General features: G+C 43.2%; 1 protein-coding gene across 2 annotated transcripts in view; it reads left to right on the top strand.

The window, feature by feature from the left end:
* LOC141096814 (serine/threonine-protein kinase Nek11-like) overlaps positions 1–18,304 on the top strand; it is a 168,599-nt gene extending 150,295 nt beyond the window's left edge. For both annotated transcript variants that reach the window (XM_073583660.1, XM_073583666.1), the window contains exons 7-8: positions 4,882–4,960; positions 18,090–18,304. In XM_073583660.1, the coding sequence (XP_073439761.1) occupies positions 4,882–4,960; positions 18,090–18,203 (193 nt within the window). In that variant the 3' untranslated portion in view covers positions 18,204–18,304. The remainder of the gene's footprint in view (positions 1–4,881; positions 4,961–18,089) is intronic.
* The last annotated feature ends 1,833 nt before the right edge of the window (positions 18,305–20,137 follow it).

Here is a 20,137-nt window from a genome sequence, read left to right as displayed (position 1 = left end):
GTGACTAGTGAGCCCCGAGCACCCGTAGTAAAGCCCCTCAGGCAGGGCCAGAATGGAATACCCGGAGGACACAGGTGCTACCTCCAGTTAGACCCCGAACACGTGGCAGCTGTCCCAGCGGGACCAAAAGGGATTACAAAAGTTACAGCAGAGTCCGTAATGTGCTGGGTCCTGGATCCGGTTAGTTGGTAAGGAGTCGGTTCCAGTGACCTTCACACAGTCCTTGGACTCGGATGGCTGTAAGCGGAACGGGATGGCTTAGGCCCAGATGGTTGCTGATATAACCAGGTAACACAGGATACTGATATGCTGTGGAAACAGAGAGCATTAGACAATGCACAGAGACTGCAGATGCAGCGCAGACAGGTTAGCATGAGAACCGGATGTAGCAATGATAGATACTCGTTGCTCCGGCGCTCTCCCTATGGAGGAGAGGCCAGAAATAGCAGCCAGTGCGCTGCCATTGGTTGATTGCATTTTTTGAATAATGCACGCCGCCCCTTTAAGAAGGCAAGAGAGCGGGCGTGCCCTAATAGCCTTAGCTACAGATCTCCTCACAGGACGCCAGGAGGAGAAGGCAGGAGGGAGGACAGAACACTGAGCAGCAGCATGAGAGGCTCGAGGTGAGTGCCCAGAACGGAGAGCAGCGGCAGGCCTGGACGCAGCGCCAGGACGGGGGCTAGGTGTAACAGCGGCAGACCTGGGCGCAGCGCCAGGATGGGGACTGGATGTAACAACCGTACATGCTTTTGTGGCGCCCCTGAGGGTTCAGTCGCCACAGAGGTACTGCACGTCCTCCTGAGGTGTGGTACCCCACCATTCAGGTAAGGTGGAGACACCTGACCACACTCCAACACCTGCCTCTCACACAACATAGTAGTGTAGCAAAGCACCCTTTGGTGGCTCCCTGCTTGGAACACGAAGCGTGCTGGGAGGCGGGTGGAGTTTAGCTTGCACTAAAAGAGCGGGAGGAGGGCAGGATTTAGTCAGTTTGTCACAGGAGTCTGACGAGGTCAGTCTGTGAAAGGAGTTCCCCTGAGTGGGATGGATGAAGGAAGTGCTGCAGCCGACCTCAGTGACCTGGGTCCGCTGGCACAGGAAAGGAACTTTGATAAAAAGCCTGACTCTCCATAAGAAGGAAAGAATTAGTACGGAACGTGAGGAGAAGAAGAGAACTAAGGATCAGGGTTAGAGGAGAACCCTTCCCAAATTCTGAGCGCAAGGCCGGGGTCCGGTCCCCGAGGTTGTTTGGATACTTATGGTCCCGCAACAGACACCGGAGGAATAGAAGTTTGTCATCACTTTATTCCCACATCAGACTTGGGGGCGCAACAGCAACGAGATAGAGAGCCGGGACTTGGTAGCAGAGAGTCCCTGAAGCAGGCTACAGCTGTCTGCCGTACAAGTAGAGTTCATAGGAACATCTGACAGGAGGAACTCCAGTGTAACTCAGTACTGGGAGTACTTCACTAAAGGCGCTAAGAGGGAGACGTTCAGAAAAGGCATATAAGTTGGCGGAGTGTTGGAAAGCACTACACCATCTAAGTGTCACTTCACCTACTCTGCCCTGGGACTAAAGCCCTGCCTGTGGAGGGCTATAACATCAGTTATAGTTGCACCACACCATCTGTCCCAGAGGATCTGTCTGCAGCGTCGACTTAACACCTTCATTGCCGAACACCACAGGTGGCGTCACGACTCATTCATTCTAATCATCATAAGCACACTGAACATTCCCCCTTTTACAATGGGCGCCCAGGGCCACGGGCCGTGTCCCTGCTGCTGTGACATCTCCCATTGAAGGCCATCGAGCCCGGTACTGAGTACCCCACGGCCTTGAGAGGGCGACCCACTTTCTCCCCTTTTCACACTGGAGATTATGCAGCATCTACAGTCTCAGGGTGGGGAGAGAAACTAAGCTATCAAGAAGAACATGAGGAAATGAGTGCAGGATAGAAGCTGTGCTGATATATAGGTAGCACCCTGGATACACACAGACTTCACACACACAGACTTCACATCCAGCCTATATTGCTGTGAAAGATAATCCCACAACAGAAAAATCAGAAACTTGGATCAGGCTGCAAATTGTATAGCAAGGGGGCTGGAGACTGAAACTTAGTGTCATCTCATAGACTGAAACTTAGTGTAATTTCATTAATTAAAGATAGCTGCTAACATGTTGTTTCTTGCATGAATCTTTAGCGGGCAGAGATCCTTGATAATTGAAATATATCATTACAAAAACAAAAGTTTTAGAGAGAGGTAACATCAGGCACAGACTCGCACAGTTTGCTCAGTAATGAAGTATGTAACATTGGCTGACTGGCACTTCCAAAACCTTTGATGCCGCGGACAATTCGCTCCAGATTCAGTGCTTTGCCAATTGTTTGCAGCAGTCTTGCCCCTACCTACAAATTTGACAGCTACTTTTATCTGGGTCACTTAAAATAATTTACCCCCTAGTCAAAAAACTGCCAGTCGGACTCCAATAATGAGGACTTACATTTGCGCCACTGACTGCCATAAGTGTTACATTTCCCACAATCACTCTACTCAGCGGAACAATTATGTTTTGCGTTTAATTGCATTTACCCTAAAAAACACATCTCTTATAGGGCAGACATCTCTTTTGCCGGAACTGACATCGAGCAATGCAAGGTCTACTGAACCATGAGAGAGCCAGACAGTAGAGGAACAGGGGCACATATAAAGTTGTAGATTAGGGATGTGATGCCTGCGCAAATTTCATTGGTGGTCAAGCACAGCAGCTAAATAGATAATATCACGTTATTCGAGGGATCCTGGAAAAATGACTATAAAATGCAGACCCAAATCAGAATCCTAGCTTAGATAAATCATGGCTTGTATACAGTGGGACTGAACTTGATCGGTCATGTTTAGCCTCTTAGATGCTCAAAACTGAACAAAAGTAGATGTGCAATACGTTTACTTTATCAGTTGATCAAAAATTGGCCCTGAAGTAGGTTTACAGCATGGAAACTAAGACAAAAGTAGGTGTACAGGCCTGATTCGGTCAAGTTTGGTCTCTTAGGTGCCCACAATTTGCCAAAAAGTAGGTAAACAGGGCTAAGCCGGTCAAGTTTATTTTCGTAGGTGCTAAAAATTGGACCAAAAGTACATAGTAGATATGTTATACTTTGAGTCTTGTTTAGTCTTTTAGATTTAGTCTCTTAGGTGCCCAAAATTTGCCCAAAACTTTACAACAAGTAGGTAAACAGGGCTAAGCAGTTCTTGCTCATTTTCGTAGGTGATAAAAATTGTGCCAAAATTGCAAAGTAGATATGTTATAATTGTGAGTATTGTTTAGTCTTTTAGATGTTCGAAATTGAGTCAGTAGCAGGAATAGATTATGTTTAGTCTTCTAGGTGCTCAAAATTGGGGCAAACGTAGGTTTACAGTACTGACTGCATCATGTTTAGTCTCGTAGGTGCTCGAAACTGGACTGAAATCAGGTATAGATTATCTTCTGCTCTTAAGAGCCCAAAACCAGGCCAAAAGTATGTAAACCGTACTGTGTCATAGTTAGCATCTTAAATGCTCAAAATTGGGTGAAAGTTGGTATAGAGTATAGGTTCAGTATTGTTAAGACTCGTACATACCGTATAAATTTAGTATACACCACTGAATGAGCATATTTATTCTCTTTGGTGCCCAAACTTGGGTCAAAAGTAGGTTTAAGATGGGTTGGTTTTCAAAACAGCCATCATCAACGATGCAACGTTCATTAAACCTGTTCCTATAGGCACCAATTATGATAAATGCTCGTGAGATAAAATCTTTCTGTATACAAAGGCTTCCTATGAAAAATTCTCTACTACACCCCAAAAAATAGTTATAAGTATCAAGTCTGGAGAACTAGGTGACCAGTCCATGATGCCATGTCTCCTTATCTAACACTGTGGAAGGGTGCTGTCATGGTAGGAAAAATGAGGATGGTAGCTCTTGGTAGAATGGTAGAACAACTCTCGTCTCAATTTCCCCTGTGTACCATGACCCCATCAGTCAAATTAACCTATTTTTGGGCCAATCTCTCTTTACTGACCACATCTGGACACTTTATCATGTAAAGATTTCCATGCTATGCTATCTCCAACATGTGTTCCATGTCTTTAGGATTACAAACATGTCAGCTGTTGTGATGTTGTCACTATTGTGTTTTGGCAACCCAAGTATTTTTGCACCCACAAAGTTGGACTATTGGCACATTGCTGTGTTTTGCTTTAGGTAAACTCAGTTGTTAGGGTGTCAGTTTGTCATTGTACTACCACCAGGTTCTTCTCCATTTGTTCTACACCAGAGAGCAGCTTATTCCCTTTTTGTGTCAAAGGTGTGATGAAGGGGGCTGGCTGTGGATCAATTCAGTTGGTAAACTGGCCTTTTTCTTTGTCATTTTCCCAGAGTTAGAAAAGGGATTTGACGTTGGTTATAATGCAAGCTAGACAGCCAGCCCCCTTCATCACATCATCAACCTAGGGAGAGAAGAATCTCTCTTGATGCAGCAGAACGAATGCAGTAGTGGAGCTCCCTAGATCACGAAAAGGGCCTCTAACCGGGACGTGAGTGCAAACTTCATAATTAAATTACATTAATAAGTTGTATTATTTTGCATTTCAGAAACAAACTCTGTTTTACGTCCTTGGAAAACTCCTTGAAGTAATGTTTGTATTAAAACCAACAAGATTCTACGCCTTCTCGGAGTTGGCACCAATAAGCAAATTGTGCCTCTTAAAGTAACATTCTCCAAAAATTTGGTTCCTACTTTAAAGGAGAAAAAACCATGCTACAATAGTCAAGTTCTTCTTTTTTAACATTTCTTTGGGTCACCTTTCCGTTTCTATCTCTTTTTTACGCTTATAGAATGCTGAGGAAGGACCCGGCACCTCGTCCAAGTGCCAAAGAAATCTTGCAGTTTCCTTATGTAACTTGTAGAGGGCAGGTATGTATGGAACTTTTTCTGCTTTTGTATGCATATTTGGCTCAATATCTTAGAATGTCAGAGTTGCAAGGAACCTCTAGGGTCATCGTGTCCAACCTCCTGCTCAATGCAGGAGTCACTAAACTATGTCAGACAGATGTCTGTCCAGCCTTTGTTTGAAGACTTCCATTGAAGGAAAACTCACCACCTCTCGTGGCAGCTTGTTCCACTCATTGATCACCCTCACAGTCAGAAAGTTATTTGCTTTACCATCCAATATCATTCCAACCAACTGTTCATATACCCAATTAACGCATCCGTATGTTTGATCCAGCGACCATTATACATAGGGTTAAAGACGTCATTTCTGCTCTCCGTCGTTTGCAATTAGGAAAAGATTCCATCTCTTTGAGAGCATGTGTTGGGTTTTTTCTTCAGGATTTAATTGCTGCTGGCATTCTTCTCTCTTCCGTCAAGTTTTGATGTGATTGGTAGAGAATGAAACGGAGGAAGACAAAGGAATCCAGGAAAGTTTCAGTGCAAGAACAGACTCGGTGGGGGGCAGAAAGCCGCAAACTTGTAGAAATCTGACGTCCATTATTCATAGCTTCAGATACCACCGTCTGTGGAGCTTTTTCTTTAGTGAAGTGGGTTTGTTGGATTGTAGCAGAGAAATGACAGAGGGAATCCTGATATTTGGTGTGAAATATACATATTCAAAATTGGCTCATCTTTCATCGTTTTCAAGAAATCTCAATATGGAAGAGGCCAGGAGCCATTTGGTGAGCTGCATTTCTTGCTACATGTTCACAGACTTACCAGTGGAAAAGCCAAACTTCACATGCCACAAATGCAAGCTTGTGTCCCTGTTGGAGGAAAAGTTGCAAAATCTCGAAGAGAGGTTAGCTACGTTGAAGATCATTAAGGAAGGTGAAGAGTTCTTGGACAGAGCAGAATTATCTCTTCATGTTACAGAAAGAGAAGAAATTCGAAGTGCACCTGAAGAAGGAGAGGAATGGAAGCATGTGACCCAGAGAAGCAGGAGGATCAGGAGGCAGTCAGCACCCATACTGCTCAGGAACCAGTACCAGGCTCTCACGCAGGAAAACGATGAAGAAATGCATCAGGATAAGACTTTGCCAACAAACAGCAACCTTGTACGCCTTCAGAGTCCTCCTGGATGGAGAAAGAAAAATGTTGTGAGGAAGAAACGGAGAGTGGTGGTCATGGGGGATTTCCTGTTGAGAGGAACAGAGGCCGCTATCTGCAGACCGGATATAACTTCAAGAGAAATGTGCTGTCTTCCAGGTGCAAAAATTAAAGATGTGTCTGACAGGATATCAGGACTCTTCAGACCTACAGATGACTACCCATTCCTGCTACTACATGTGGGGACAAATGACACCGCAAGAAATGACCTGGAAACCATCTGCAGAGACTTTGAAGACTTAGGCAAGAAAGTGAAAGAACTGGGAGCACAGGTGGTCTTCTCTTCCATCCTCCCAGTGGATGGCCATGGAACAAGGAGGTGGAATAAGATTCTGCAGGTGAACAACTGGCTACGTCGATGGTGCCGTCAGCAACGATTTGGATTTATGGATCACGGAATGAATTACCTTTACGATGGACTACTTGCTAGAGATGGGGTGCACCTTACAAAGACTGGAAAACATGTATTTGGAAGTCGCCTTGCTACACTTGTAAGAAGAGCTTTAAACTAGAACAACATGGGAAGGGAAGCAAAAGACCAGAAAAAGCCATACACCTGACAAATGCTATTGAGAACTCTGCTATTAGAAGTGGAAAGGAAGAACAAAGACAAAAGAATCTAATTAATAAAAAAATTGGAGAAAGAGAAACCAATCACAAACTAAAATGTTTCTATACTAATGCACAAAGCATGGGCAACAAACAAGGAGAATTGGAACTACTAACACAGGAAAAGAAATATGATGTCATTGGAATCACTGAAACTTGGTGGGATGATACACATGATTGGAATACAAGACTAGAAGGATACAACTTATTTGCAAGAAACAGACTTGATAAACGAGGAGGGGGTGTGACATTGTATGTTAGAAACGCGTATATCTGCACAGAGATTGAAGCTTCAGAGACTGGGAGTTCTGTGGAAACTGTTTGGGTAAGAATACAAGGACAGAACAATGGAAAGGACACCATTGTAGGCATTTACTACAGGCCGCCTGTGCAAGCTGAAGACATGGATGAACTCTTTATGCATCAAATGGCCAAGTTCTCCAAAAAATATGACATAGTTGTCATGGGAGATTTCAACTATCCAGACATTTGTTGGGAATCTCTCTCATGCAAAACTAACAGGTCAAGGAAATTCTTATCCTCTCTTGCTGACAACTTTATCTTCCAAAAGGTAGGGGAGAAAACAAGGGGAACTGCTACCTTGGATCTAATCCTTATAAACAGGGAGGAAATGGTTGAGGAGGTAAAAGTGGCTGGGACCCTAGGAGGTAGCGACCATGCTATTTTAGAATTTTGGATAACTAGAGGAGGCAGACCTGTGAAGACTCAGACGTCAAGGTTAGATTTCAGAAAGGCAGATTTTAAGGGATTCAGAAAGAGAATTGGAGGGATCCAATGGCTGGATATCCTTAAAGACAAAAATGTCCAGGAAGGATGGGAAATCTTGAAAAGTGAAATTCTCAAAGCACAATTGTTAACAATTCCGAAAAGAGGGAAGAATAGGAAGCATTTAAGGAAACCAGGATGGATGAACACAGAACTAAAGCACATGCTAAAAAGGAAGAAAAAAATGTTTATAAAATGGAAAGAGGGAGGCATATCTAAAGAAGAATATAATGCTGTCTGCAGAACCTGCAGGGCACAAATCAGATTAGCTAAAGCTGAAAATGAATTGAGGCTTGCAAGAGATGTCAAAAGCAATAATAAAGGATTTTGGGGATATGTCAAAAGTAAAAGAAAAGTCAAAGATGCTATAGGATTTTTACAGGATGAAAATGATGAAATGGTAAGACAGGATGTTGAGAAGGCCGAACTTTTAAATTCCTATTTTGCATCTGTTTTCTCTCAGAAAGGAAATGTAACATCAACTGTTCTTCACTGTCCTATTAAGGGAATAGAAGAATCCAGGATATCTTTAAACAGAAAGATAGTGAGGAAACACTTAGCCAACCTAAATTAATTCAAGTCTCCAGGTCCAGATGAATTACACCCCAGAGTACTGAAGGAGATAGCAGAAGAAATTTTTGAACCCCTCTCCATAATCTTTGAAAATTCTTGGAGATCAGAAGTCCCAGAAGACTGGAGAAGAGCAAATGTTCCTATCTTCAAAAAGGGGAAGAAGGTGGACCCAGGCAACTATAGGCCAGTGAGTCTGACTTCTATACCAAGAAAGATCTTTGAACAGATTATTAAACAACATGTATGTCAGTACCTGGATAAGAATGAAATGATTAAACAGAGTCAGCATGGGTTTGTAACTAATAAATCATGTCAGACTAACTTAATTTCCTTCTATGACGGTATCACTGATTGGGTGGATCAAGGAAATGCTGTAGATATAGTATATCTTGACTTCAGCAAAGCATTTGACAAAGTATCTCATACAATCCTTATTGAAAAAATGACTAAGTATGGAATGGACAAGGCAACTGTTAGGAGGATTCATAACTGGCTTAGTGATCGGACCCAAAGAGTGGTCGCAAATGGCTGCACATCCAGTTGGAAGAATGTCTCAAGTGGGGTACCACAGGGCTCTGTCCTGGGCCCTGTATTGTTCAACATCTTTATCAATGATTTAGATGAAGGAATTGAGGGTAAACTGATTAAATTTGTTGATGACACAAAGCTAGGAGGGATAGCTAATACTAGAGAAGAGAGAGAGAGGATTCAAAAAGATATAAATAAACTGGAGAAGTGGGCAGCAACTAACAGAATGGTTTTTAACAGGGAAAAATGCAAAGTACTACATCTGGGCAATAAAAATGAGAAAAGCATATACAGAATGGGAGGAATAGGGCTAAGCAACAGCACATGTGAAAAAGACTTGGGTATACTAATAGATCACAGACTGAATATGAGTCAACAGTGTGATGCAGCAGCAAAAAAGGCAAATGCAATTCTAGGATGTATTAACAGAAGCATACAGTCTAGATCACGTGAAGTCATTATTTCCCTCTACTCCTCTTTGGTCAGACCTCATCTGGAATATTGTGTCCAGTTTTGGGCACCACATTTTAAAAAAGACATCAACAAACTGGAGAAAGTTCAGAAAAGAGCAACCAGAATGGTGACCGGTCTGCAAACCCTGTCTTATGAGGAAAGGTTGCAGGATTTGGGAATGTTTAGTTTGAAAAAGAGAAGACTGAGAGGAGACTTAATAGCTGTCTACAAATATCTAAAGGGCTGTCACATTGTAGAAGGATCAACTTTATTCTCATTTGCACAAGGAAAGACTAGAAGCAATGGGATGAAACTGAATGGGAGGAGTCACAGATTAGATATTAGAAAAAACTTTTTGACAGTTAGAGTGATCAATGAGTGGAACAAGCTGCCACGAGAAGTGGTGAGTTCTCCTTCAATGGAAGTCTTCAAACAGAGGCTGGACAGACATCTGACTGGGATGATTTAGCGACTCCTGCTTTGAGCAGGGGGTTGGACCAGATGGCCCAGGAGGTCCTTTCCAACTCTACGATTCTATGATTCTAAGTGTTCTGATATTCCTCCATCGCATTCTACAGTATATACACCCAGCACGTGCACCGCTCATATAGCCAGATGCATGTGTTTTATTATGGTCTTAGACTATATGACATTTGGCTAAGTTTCCATGGAGGTTTGTTCATCTGTGTTCACACACACTGGGAATGTTGCATGTTTTCCATATGGATTTTTGGCCGAAATATCCTGGAGTGACAACAAAGTGGATACGGATTTTTTTATCCACAGTATTTTGCTGAAAAAATGCAATTTTATGTTGAATCTTCCCCGTTTAGTTCAAGTCTGAAGTCAAGTTTTACTGCAATTCCACTTTAAGGAAAAGATAAACTTGAGAAAATTAAGAAATAACTTAAAAAACGACAATCATCACTTCTGCTGACTGCTTAGGCCTGTTTCACACATGTTTTTTCAAATCAGTCAAAATCCGCCCAAAAGTGAAAATGGCGGATCCGCTAAAAATGTGTAAAAACGGATGCAAGCGGATGGTACGGTCAAAAACCGGATCCATTCCATTCACTGGCATCTGTTTTTGCCATCCGTTGGATCCGTTTCCTGACTGATCCGTTTTTCCACACCTCCAAAGTGGGATGCTCCCAAGTATGATTGGCTCTTGGAAAATGCTCCCAAATGTGATTGGATCCTGGAAACTAGGGAAAACTATATCTATGGTGTTGTAAAATAATATCTTTGAAAGGTTTTAGAGCTAGTGGCAGAGATGGAAGGAGTCATTGCGAGAATTAACAGTGTGGAATTTGATCTTCACTGCAATCGGTTGGCAATTATTGCTCTGCAGAGGGAGAAAAGAAGACTGCGAATCCTGCGTCTCCAACGCATGAAGAGACGACGGCAGTGGATTCATCCGATAAATGCACAGAGATTTACCCGTGGCGTGTGTTCTTCGCTGTATCTGGAACTGAGGGATAATCCTGACAAGTTCTTCAACTATGTGCGCATGAGGCAGGACCTGTTTGAGATATTGGTGGAGCGTGTCGGAGCGCAAATCCGGAGAAGGGACACCTACATGCGCTTTTCTGTATCACCGGCGGAGCGTTTGATGGTGACCCTTCGGTAAGTTATCTATTTTTTAAAAGGTTTCATATTCTGCAAACTTTTATTGTTATGTTATGGCTTGTAGTTTGTATTAATTTTACTTTTTCCCCTTTTTTTTACCAGATTCCTGGCAACTGGAGAATCCTTCACCTCCCTCCATTACCAGTTCCGGCTCGGGATTTCAACAATATCTGGAATTGTCCAACAGACCTCCCGGGCATTGTGGGATTGTCTACATTATCCCACAGCCAACACAGGAGAGGTGGCTGGAGATTGCAGACAACTTTCAACAAATCTGCCAGTTTCCAAATTGCGTTGGTGCCGTGGATGGGAAGCATATTAGGATTGTGAAACCCATTGGATCTGGATCAGAATTTTTCAACTACAAGAAATTCTTTTCAATTGTACTGATGGCCATTGCAGACGCAAAATGCAAATTTATTGCGGTGGACATTCAAATGATGGTCGTTCAAATGATTCTCAGGTATTCAAGATGTCTGCAATGGGCCGTTGTTTGTATTGAGACAATTTTGATTTCCCACCTTCAAGACCACTCCCTGGAACAACAGGCCCACCAATGCCATTTGTGTGTGTTGGTGACGACGCATTTCAACTGTCCAAACATCTTCTCAAGCCATATGGAAGTCATGGATTGACACACGGGAAAAAAAAAATTTAACTATCGATTGACAAGAGCGCGAAGAGTGGTGGGTAATAACAGCGTTGTGTTTTTTGACCTTTACACCAACGGTGTGCTTTGAAATGTTACCAAGTGTTGTGTTTTTTGACCTTTACACCAACGGTGTACTTTGAAATGTTACCAAGTGTTGCATTTTTTTACCTTTACACCAACGGTGTACTTTGAAATGTTACCAAGTGTTGTGTTTTTTGACCTTTACACCAACGGTGTACTTTGAAATGTTACCAAGTGTTGTGTTTTTTGACCTTTACACCAATGGTGTACTTTGAAATGTTACCAAGTGTTGTGTTTTTTGACCTTTACCTCAACGGTGTACTTTCAACCTTTACCAAGAACTAAAGAAAAAAGTAAACTACACAATAAAGTTCTTTTGAAACAAAAACTTGTTTATTTTTGCAATTTTTTTCAAAATTATATACTGTTATTTTAGTAATTTTGAGAACTGTTCTTTTAATATTTTTTTTAGAAAAATAGATATAACAAATTTTTTTAGAACATAACAATTTTTTTTTACAACATTACAGATGCTGGTATTGTTGGGTGGAGATATCATCGGAGGGGTTAACAGGGTTGACCGCATCGAGGGGGGGGCTGGAGGACTGGGAACGGAGTTGGTGAGGATCAGAAGTGGAAGGGGGGTTGAAAACATGAGGTTGGGACGGGAGTTGATGGACAGAGGAGGTTTGTGGGAACATTGAAAGTGTGTGTGGGGGTGGGTATGGTGAGGGCATTGGGGTATAATGCAATGGGGAAGGAAGGTACTGGGAAGATTGGAATGGGAACTAGAGAAAGGAGAGGGAGTGGTAGGAGGATGGATGGTGGTAGGAGGATGGATGGTGGTGGAAGGATGGACGATGGAAGGATGGACGATGGAAGGATGGACGGGGGAAAGATGGACACAGGGAGGATGGATGGTGGAATGAGGTGATGGAATAGGTGCATGGGATGCTTCGGACATTGCAGCAACTAGAGCATTGTGACAGGCTTGCATCACATGCATCTGCTGGTGAGTATTTAAACCTTCCATTTGCCGGACAACTGAATGAAAAAAATGTGTCTCGGCATCTGGTTTGACTCTGCATTCATCCGTTCCATGTAGCTTCTGAATTCCATGATACTTTGATTTATCATGTTCAACCCAGAAGCTAACTGCTGGCCATAAACGTGGAAACCATGCTGGACAGATGAGTTCAGACTCAACAGTCAGACAAGGTCATCCTTTCCAGACCTCTCAGACGCTGCCGTCCAGAACCAAAAGTTGGTCGAGATGTTGCGGCAGTGTCAGATGGGTGGGGCAAAGGGTACTGTAAATCGTCACCAGCAGCTTCATGTGATGAAGTATGCCCTGCTGCTCCAGTGCTGGTGGAGGGGATAGAAGGACGAGACAAGAGGGCAGGTAGAGAGGGGTCGGATACCTCGATGTGGTCACCGGTGGCGGTCTCCGAAGGGATCCCTCCAGAGGGAGGCAACTCAGAAGCAGGCTTCCAAGTGCTGCAGACGGTGCTAAAAAAGAGAAAAAAATATATATTAATATATTGATATTTCATTTGGCCTTGCTGAAAAAAAAATTAGGTTAAACATGGAAACATTTGTACTACAGAAATGGTGTGTGGAATATTTACCTTCTGCTCACCATCGTCGACCGGAGGAACGACAGGGCTCTGTAATGTTTATTCGGGGTGCTCCTGCGTCCTCCTGATCCACTCGGGGCCTGCATCTCCTTGTTGAAGTCCCCCTTGAAGCGATCCCTGAGCGACCGCCACCGTATGATAACCCTTTCACCTGTGAAGGAAAAAAAAGTGGTTAGTATTCAACACTTCACATGCTGTAATATAAGTTACTGAAATTGGAATACTTTCGCACAAAATCCCTGGCCCTCTCATCGAGCGCCTCCCAGTTCTCTACAACCTCCGAACACACCTCATTCCATAGCCGTCGGGTGGTTGGTTGGTCGGCATGTAAGCGGTTTGCTATGTTCCACAGCGGCTTCCGTAGTTGTACAACCTCAATGAGGGTGTCCACATCGATGATGATACCCTCTTCCACATGTCTGTGGGGAGCATGCTGTGAAACCTGTGAAGAAAAAAAATAAACAAAAAAAAATGATTACATTCAAACACATGAGGTTCATTAATCAATCACCCAAATAAAGGGTTACTTACCGTTCACCGACCACCAGGGGCATTGCCTTGACGACGCTGGGATGTCCTGGGAGTCGCTCTAGTGCGGGCACCGGATTTGAAGACTGTAAAAAGAAAAATGGGTTGGATGGATGCGTAGTTATTGTGTGTGCTGTGATGAATGTTTGTGTTGGGTGTAGCATTATGTATGTATGTGAGTTTTTGTATATCCTAAACTTACACTCTGCGCGCCCCCTCCTTGCATTTCTCCTCCCTGCATGTCTCCTCCTGGAAGCTCCTCAGATTCAGCTTCCTGTGAAAACATAATAAATGCATATAGGGTTAAAAAAAAAAATTATTTACCTCAGTTCGCTGATGATGTGAGGGGGAGCTCTCAGAAGAAGACATTGCTGCGGCCTGGCTGGCCGGGTCTCTGCTGCGGCCTGGCTGGCAGTGCTTCCTGAACGGATCTGCAAGTATAAAGACACTTGTAAACTATGCAAAGGATCAGAAAAAGCTTTCAGGCCAATATACTTACAGGGAAAATAGAACTGGTTGCCTAGTGTTCTCTGCTGCGGCCTGGCTAGTGGTGCTTCCTGAACGGATCTGCAAGTATAAAGACACTTGTAAAGCTACTATACAAAGGATCAGAAAAAGCTTTCAGGCCAATATACTTACAGGGAAAATAGAACTGGTTGCCTAGTGTTCTCTGCTGCGGCCTAGCAGTTCCTTCCTGAACGGATCTGCAAGTATAAAGAGAATTTTAATAACATAGAAAAAGAAAAATCTTCATTGGTATTGTGTGTAATTCCCTGAAACTCTCACTGAGAGTATACCCAAGTGTTTGCATGTGTGTAAATTCCCTTACAATCTCTCACTGAGAGTGTAACCACACTGTGATTGCATGTGTGTAATTCCCTGAAACTCTCACTGAGAGTATACCCAAGTGTTTGCATGTGTGTAAATTCCCTTACAATCTCTCACTGAGAGTGTAACCACAATGTGATTGCATGTGTGTAATTCCCTGAAACTCTTACTGAGAGTATACCCAAGTGTTAGCATGTGTGTAAATTCCCTGAAAATCTCTCACTGAGAGTGTAACCACACTGTGATTGCATGTGTGTAATTCCCTGAAACTCTCACTGAGACTATACCCAAGTGTTTGCATGTTTGTAAATTCCCTGAAAATCTCTCACTGAGAGTATAACCACACTGTGATTGCATGTGTGTAATTCCCTGTACTCTCACTGAGAGTATACCCAAGTGTTTGCAAGTGTAAATTCCAATCTCTCATTTGAGTGTATAGCCACAATTGTATACCAAAAACCAACACTTAATGTACCTTTTTTGTACGTATGCCCATACTTAATTTTACCTGGTTTTAAAATAAAACTACGGACAGTTTTTATAAATAGCTTTTATTATTTTTATTTTTTTTTCCACAATTCGGAGCTACTCTGCTCTTTAGTTTAAATACCACAATAAATGAAAAATAAAAAAACAGTGATATACAACAGAAACACCACATACAATACACAACACAATCACAGCACAATTGCAAATATGGAAATAAAATTACAGTACTATGAAAATAAAATTCAGTACACATGCAACAGAAAAACAATTAAAGTATGAAAAAAAAGCATAATAAAAATACACACACACACAGACATGCAACACTGGGAGGCCACGAACATACATGCAGGAAGGCAGACCATACACACACACACGCAAACACGCAGGCCACACACACAGACAGGCCACACACACACAGGCAGACAAGCCACAGACACACACACAGACATGCCCCACACAAATAGTTTAATACTCACACAATTGCAGGCTTTGGTGGCTTTGGTAGCAGGCCTCTCCGTCCTGGCTTGGTGCTGGGCAGCTGGGCAGGCCTCTTGCTCCAGGGGTCTTGCAGGAGGGGGTCTTGCTGCTGGGCAGGTTATGGCTGGCTGGCAGCCTCTGTCTCTCTCTTTGTTGTAAGCTGGGGGTCTTTCTGCTGGGCAGGTGCTGGCTCTGGCTCTGTGTCTTCAGTCTGGCTGGTGCCTGATGTCTGGGCCCAATGATTAATTAGCCCACCTTTATATAGTTTTTGGACTGTGTGGAAAAGTATCTTTTTTTCTGAGCATGCTCAGTGCGATTTAGCGGATTCCGTTGGCGGATTCCGCAAAATAGCGGATCCCGGCGGATCTGCCACGCATAGGCGTCCATTCTACCACATGGCGGACGACGGCGGATGCGCCGTCTCCCGCCATTTTGACGGCGCCAAAAAACGTTGCAAAGTCCGTTCACCTCAGACTCCGCCAGAAATCTGGCGGATCCGCCGAATAGCGGACGTAACGGACAACCATCCGCCAAAATCCGCCACTAATGTATCTCGATGGAAAAAAATGGCGGATCCGCCACAAGAAAAGCGGATCCGCCATTTTCAAATTTTGGCAGATTTTGACTGATGGTGAAAAAGTGATGTGTGAAACAGGCCTTATCCATTTTTTGGCTATGCGTATGCAGAGTTTTTCAAGGAATTTTTGGAGCAGAAACTGGATGGAAATTGGGCATAAACTCTCCAAATCCTCCTCCGAATCTCAAAACCTTTCAAAAACTTTGAGTTTCCCCTCTTTTTCTTCCCCAAAAACTCGGCAAAAGACTCCGTGTGCACATATTCTTAGCAAAATTTCCATGGCAGTACTGGTACAGTCTGGAGACTGACATGAAAACACTGCTTGGATCAGAAGAAGATTTGGTGCAGATCTGAGGACAGAAGAGAGAAGAACGCCAGCATTTTGTTTTTGCAAATACACAATGTAAAAAAAAAAATCACCAGAAACTCATCGTGGGAACGTCGCCTAAAGATATGTGCATGTGAAATCTTGCTAAAAAAAAAAAAAAAAGGGAAAAATAATCAACATATGCACTGTAAAGTCAAAATGACTTTCTGTGCACACGATTCGTCTTTTTAAATATCTTTTAACCGCTTTAATATCCGTCAAGCAGATTAAAAAAGGAACTTGTTCATTTTTCAGGCGGCCTCTTCTTGGAAGCCGCCACTATTTAACATGTAAAATTCAAAAAAAGCTGCTAAAAAAGACTAAAAAAAAAATACGAATAAGATTTTTCAGAATGTGTTTTCTACTTCAAAATCTCTGTGCCGTGTTCACATACCCCAATATGACACCAATTTAAAGACGCATTTTTATGATTTCCATTTAGCCAAATTAGATAAATAGACAGAAGTTCATATATACCCTATTTGATGCCCATAAAAATAACCACATTTGTAGGAACCTTTATTGATTTGGGCTCACTAACACGGTCATATTATGGCTCTGGGGGTTGATTCAGATGCTCCAGATGCTTCATCTTGCTCCATATATGTTGAAGAAAACAACTTCCCATACACATAAAGGCTCCACGCAAGCGCCAGACAGCCTCAACCATATATACTACTACGCCTTATATAAGAATCAAATCCCTAAACATTTTGCAGTTCTTTATTATATTAGCTTTAGGCTAAGTTTGCAGAACAATGAGAAACAAAGAAATGGGGGCACCACCGAAAGGATAATTAAGGGGATCAAGCCTAGACCTAAATAGTGCATATGTTTGACAAAAAGGAGAGAAAGAAATAGGCCATGAGCAGGGGATCACCCTGAATAGGACATAGCATATATAATACAAATTTTATTCAACACAGCAAATAGCAAAATTTCTTAAAAACATTAAAAATAATCACAAATGTGACACATACACAAATAATACAATGCTCATAATAGAGCAACCCACCTGCTACCAACTATGACCCTCACCGAGAATGATGCCTATATCCCTAGGTCCATGTAAACAGGATACTCTAGGTGGCGACGCGCGTCAGGTCTCTGGCTCTACCTGCCCCACTTCACTTCTCATGGGTTTTGTATTGTGCTGATTTGCATGTGTGGTTATCATTTGGGGTGGCTATGGAGATTTTCTCTGTTCACTTAGACCCTCTCTAGCCCCTAATGGTCTGGCTGATCTGGTCCTTGATGTTCCCTATGCCTGATCTTGGGCTGGGGTACCTCTACGCATATACGAGGTCTATTTAGTGTGCATTTTTATCTTTTTTGTACGCCTCATAGTGATCAGCATCTTGAGAATCCTGTTTACATGGACCTAGGGATATAGGCATCATTCTCGGTGAGGGTGATAGTTGGTAGCAGGTGGGTTGCTCTATTATGAGCATTGTATTATTTGTGTATGTGTCACATTTGTGACCATTTTTAATGTTTTTAAGAATTTTTGCTGTTTGCTGTGTTGAATAAAATTTGTATTATATATGCTATGTCCTATTCAGGGTGATCCCCTGCTCATGGCCTATTTCTTTCTCTTCTTTTTGTCAAGTTTGCAGAACAATACTCAGCAAATCCAACTACAAATTTTACCGAAAATCTGCCAAAAATTACTGATTGACATCACCGCTCTATATAGAATTTAAACATGTTGGAAATATGGCTGCTGTTCTGTGGGGTTTTAGTGGATGTCCGCCTGTCCCCATAGTTTTAGCTCTCGTCAATTACAGGTTCTCTCACAATGGCTGCAGGAGGTGATCCGTCAAGACAGAAAAGATTCTATAGATGAAGACGTTGCCAGGATCACGGCTGCCATGTACGTACAGCACCTGTGTTTGTGTTAATCAATATCATCAAATGTTATAGTCAAGAATCCCGCTAATTAGACGCTCATCGGAGCTGTACCTGACATGTAGGTCAAGCATTAAACCATTTGCATCACTCAGCTCCATATATAGTTATTTCAGACCATTTTCACCTATTCGCTATGAACTAAAACGCGTGGAATTATTATTATACCTTTTATCATCAACATTCGGATGTTTTTCTACCTGTGTATGTGTTAATGCATTGAGGTTTGATAACTACCTTAGGTTAGGATGTGTATATACCATAAATTTTATTATAGTTCTTTTTGGACCTATTGCTTTTTGCTTTAAAGGGAGTCTATGAGTAGAATCTACTCCCCTAAACCGTTATATGATGCTGAATAAAATGATACCTTGATATCTGAAATCCGATGTTGTATTCCAGAGAAATCCACATTTTTTTGAAATATGTAAATTAGCAGTTAAGATCTATGGGCGGGACATAGATCTGCCTGAGAATCTGCCTCCAGAGCTTATTATAAATAAAGTGGGCATTACTAATGTGAGACATGTAGATCAGTAGAGCAGCTGGAGTTATTACATATCTCACACTGGTAATACCCCGTCATTTATAGTAAGCTCTGGAGGCAGATTCTCGTGGAGAATCAAAATGTACACAGCCCATACTAGGAAGAAAAACACAGCTGACCTACGCGTTTCGCCGCTCTGCCTTAGTCATGGTACAGACTGTTGCATGCCCTGCTTTAATAGACAATGGCTAGTCACATAATGGCTGGTAACCGGCATACAGTTGTGTGGAAAAGTGTGTGCCCCCTTTCTGATTTACTATTCTTTTGCATGTTTATCACACTTAAATGTTTCAGATCACCCCAAAAAATGTAAATATTAGACAAAGAGGACACAAGTAAACACAAAATGCAGTTTTTAAATGAAGGTCTTTATTAAGGAAAAAAGAAATCCAAACCTCCAGGGCCCTGTGTGAAAAAGTGATTGCCCCCCAACATAAATGTCATGCCGTCTCTGCATACTCACCCGGCTATCGCTCCCACGCCGCAGCCCCTCGCCGCCCGACAGCCACGGCGGTCACCTCTGACAGGCGCGCGGCCTTTGCATGCAATGCGCATGCGCCATAGGCAGCGGCCGCGCCTCCCTTCTGCTTCCTGTGCTCCGGCTATGCCCTGACCCGGAAGCACCCCCTGACCAATGGCAGACCAGACAGGCATATCAGGCCGCTTCCCCATGAGGGAGGCGCCTGATCGTTGTGTTTCCTAGCACACTGGGCCTCGCTTCTTTGTGTGCTCTCTGCAGTCTCACAGTCCCGTTCTCGTGTGCTCCCTGCAGCAGCCTCGCAGTCTGGCTATCCGTGTCCCCTGCTGTACTCCAGTCCTGCCTCCGGTGTTCCTGTTCCATCCTGCTCCAGTCCTGCCGTCCTACTCCAGTCCTGCCTCCGGTGTTCCTGTTCCATCCTGCTCCAGTCCTGCCGTCCTACTCCATTCCTGCCTCCGGTGTTCCTGTTCCATTCTGCTCCATTCCTGCCGTCCTACTCCAGTCCTGCCTCCGGTGTTCCCTTTCCATCCTTCTCCAGTCCTGGTATCCTACTCGAGTCCTGCCTCCGGTGTTCCTTTTCCATCCTGCTTCAGTCCTTCCGTCCTACTCCAGTCCTGCCTCCAGTGTTCCTGTTCCATCCTGCTCCAGTCCTTCTGTCCTACTCAAGTCCTGCCTCCGGTGTTCCAGTTCCACCCTGCTCCAGTCCTACCGTCATCCTTTAATCCTTTGTTCCTGCTCCAGCCATCCCTCCACGTTCCAGTCTACTGTCTTACTCCATTCCTGTCTCCTGTGTTTCAGCTCTGTCCTGTCATCTACACTTCAGTCCCTCCACGTTCCAGTCTACAGTCTTACTCCACTCCTGTCTCCTGTGTTCCAGCTCTGTTCTGTCTTCTACACTTCAG

This window comes from Dendrobates tinctorius, unplaced genomic scaffold (genome assembly GCF_039654945.1).
Source record: "Dendrobates tinctorius isolate UK_male_01 unplaced genomic scaffold, ASM3965494v1 ptg000009l, whole genome shotgun sequence".
Lineage (NCBI taxonomy): Eukaryota > Metazoa > Chordata > Amphibia > Anura > Dendrobatidae > Dendrobates > Dendrobates tinctorius.
The sequence above is the reverse complement of the archived record's forward strand: the minus strand, read 5'-3'. Positions and strand labels throughout refer to the sequence as shown.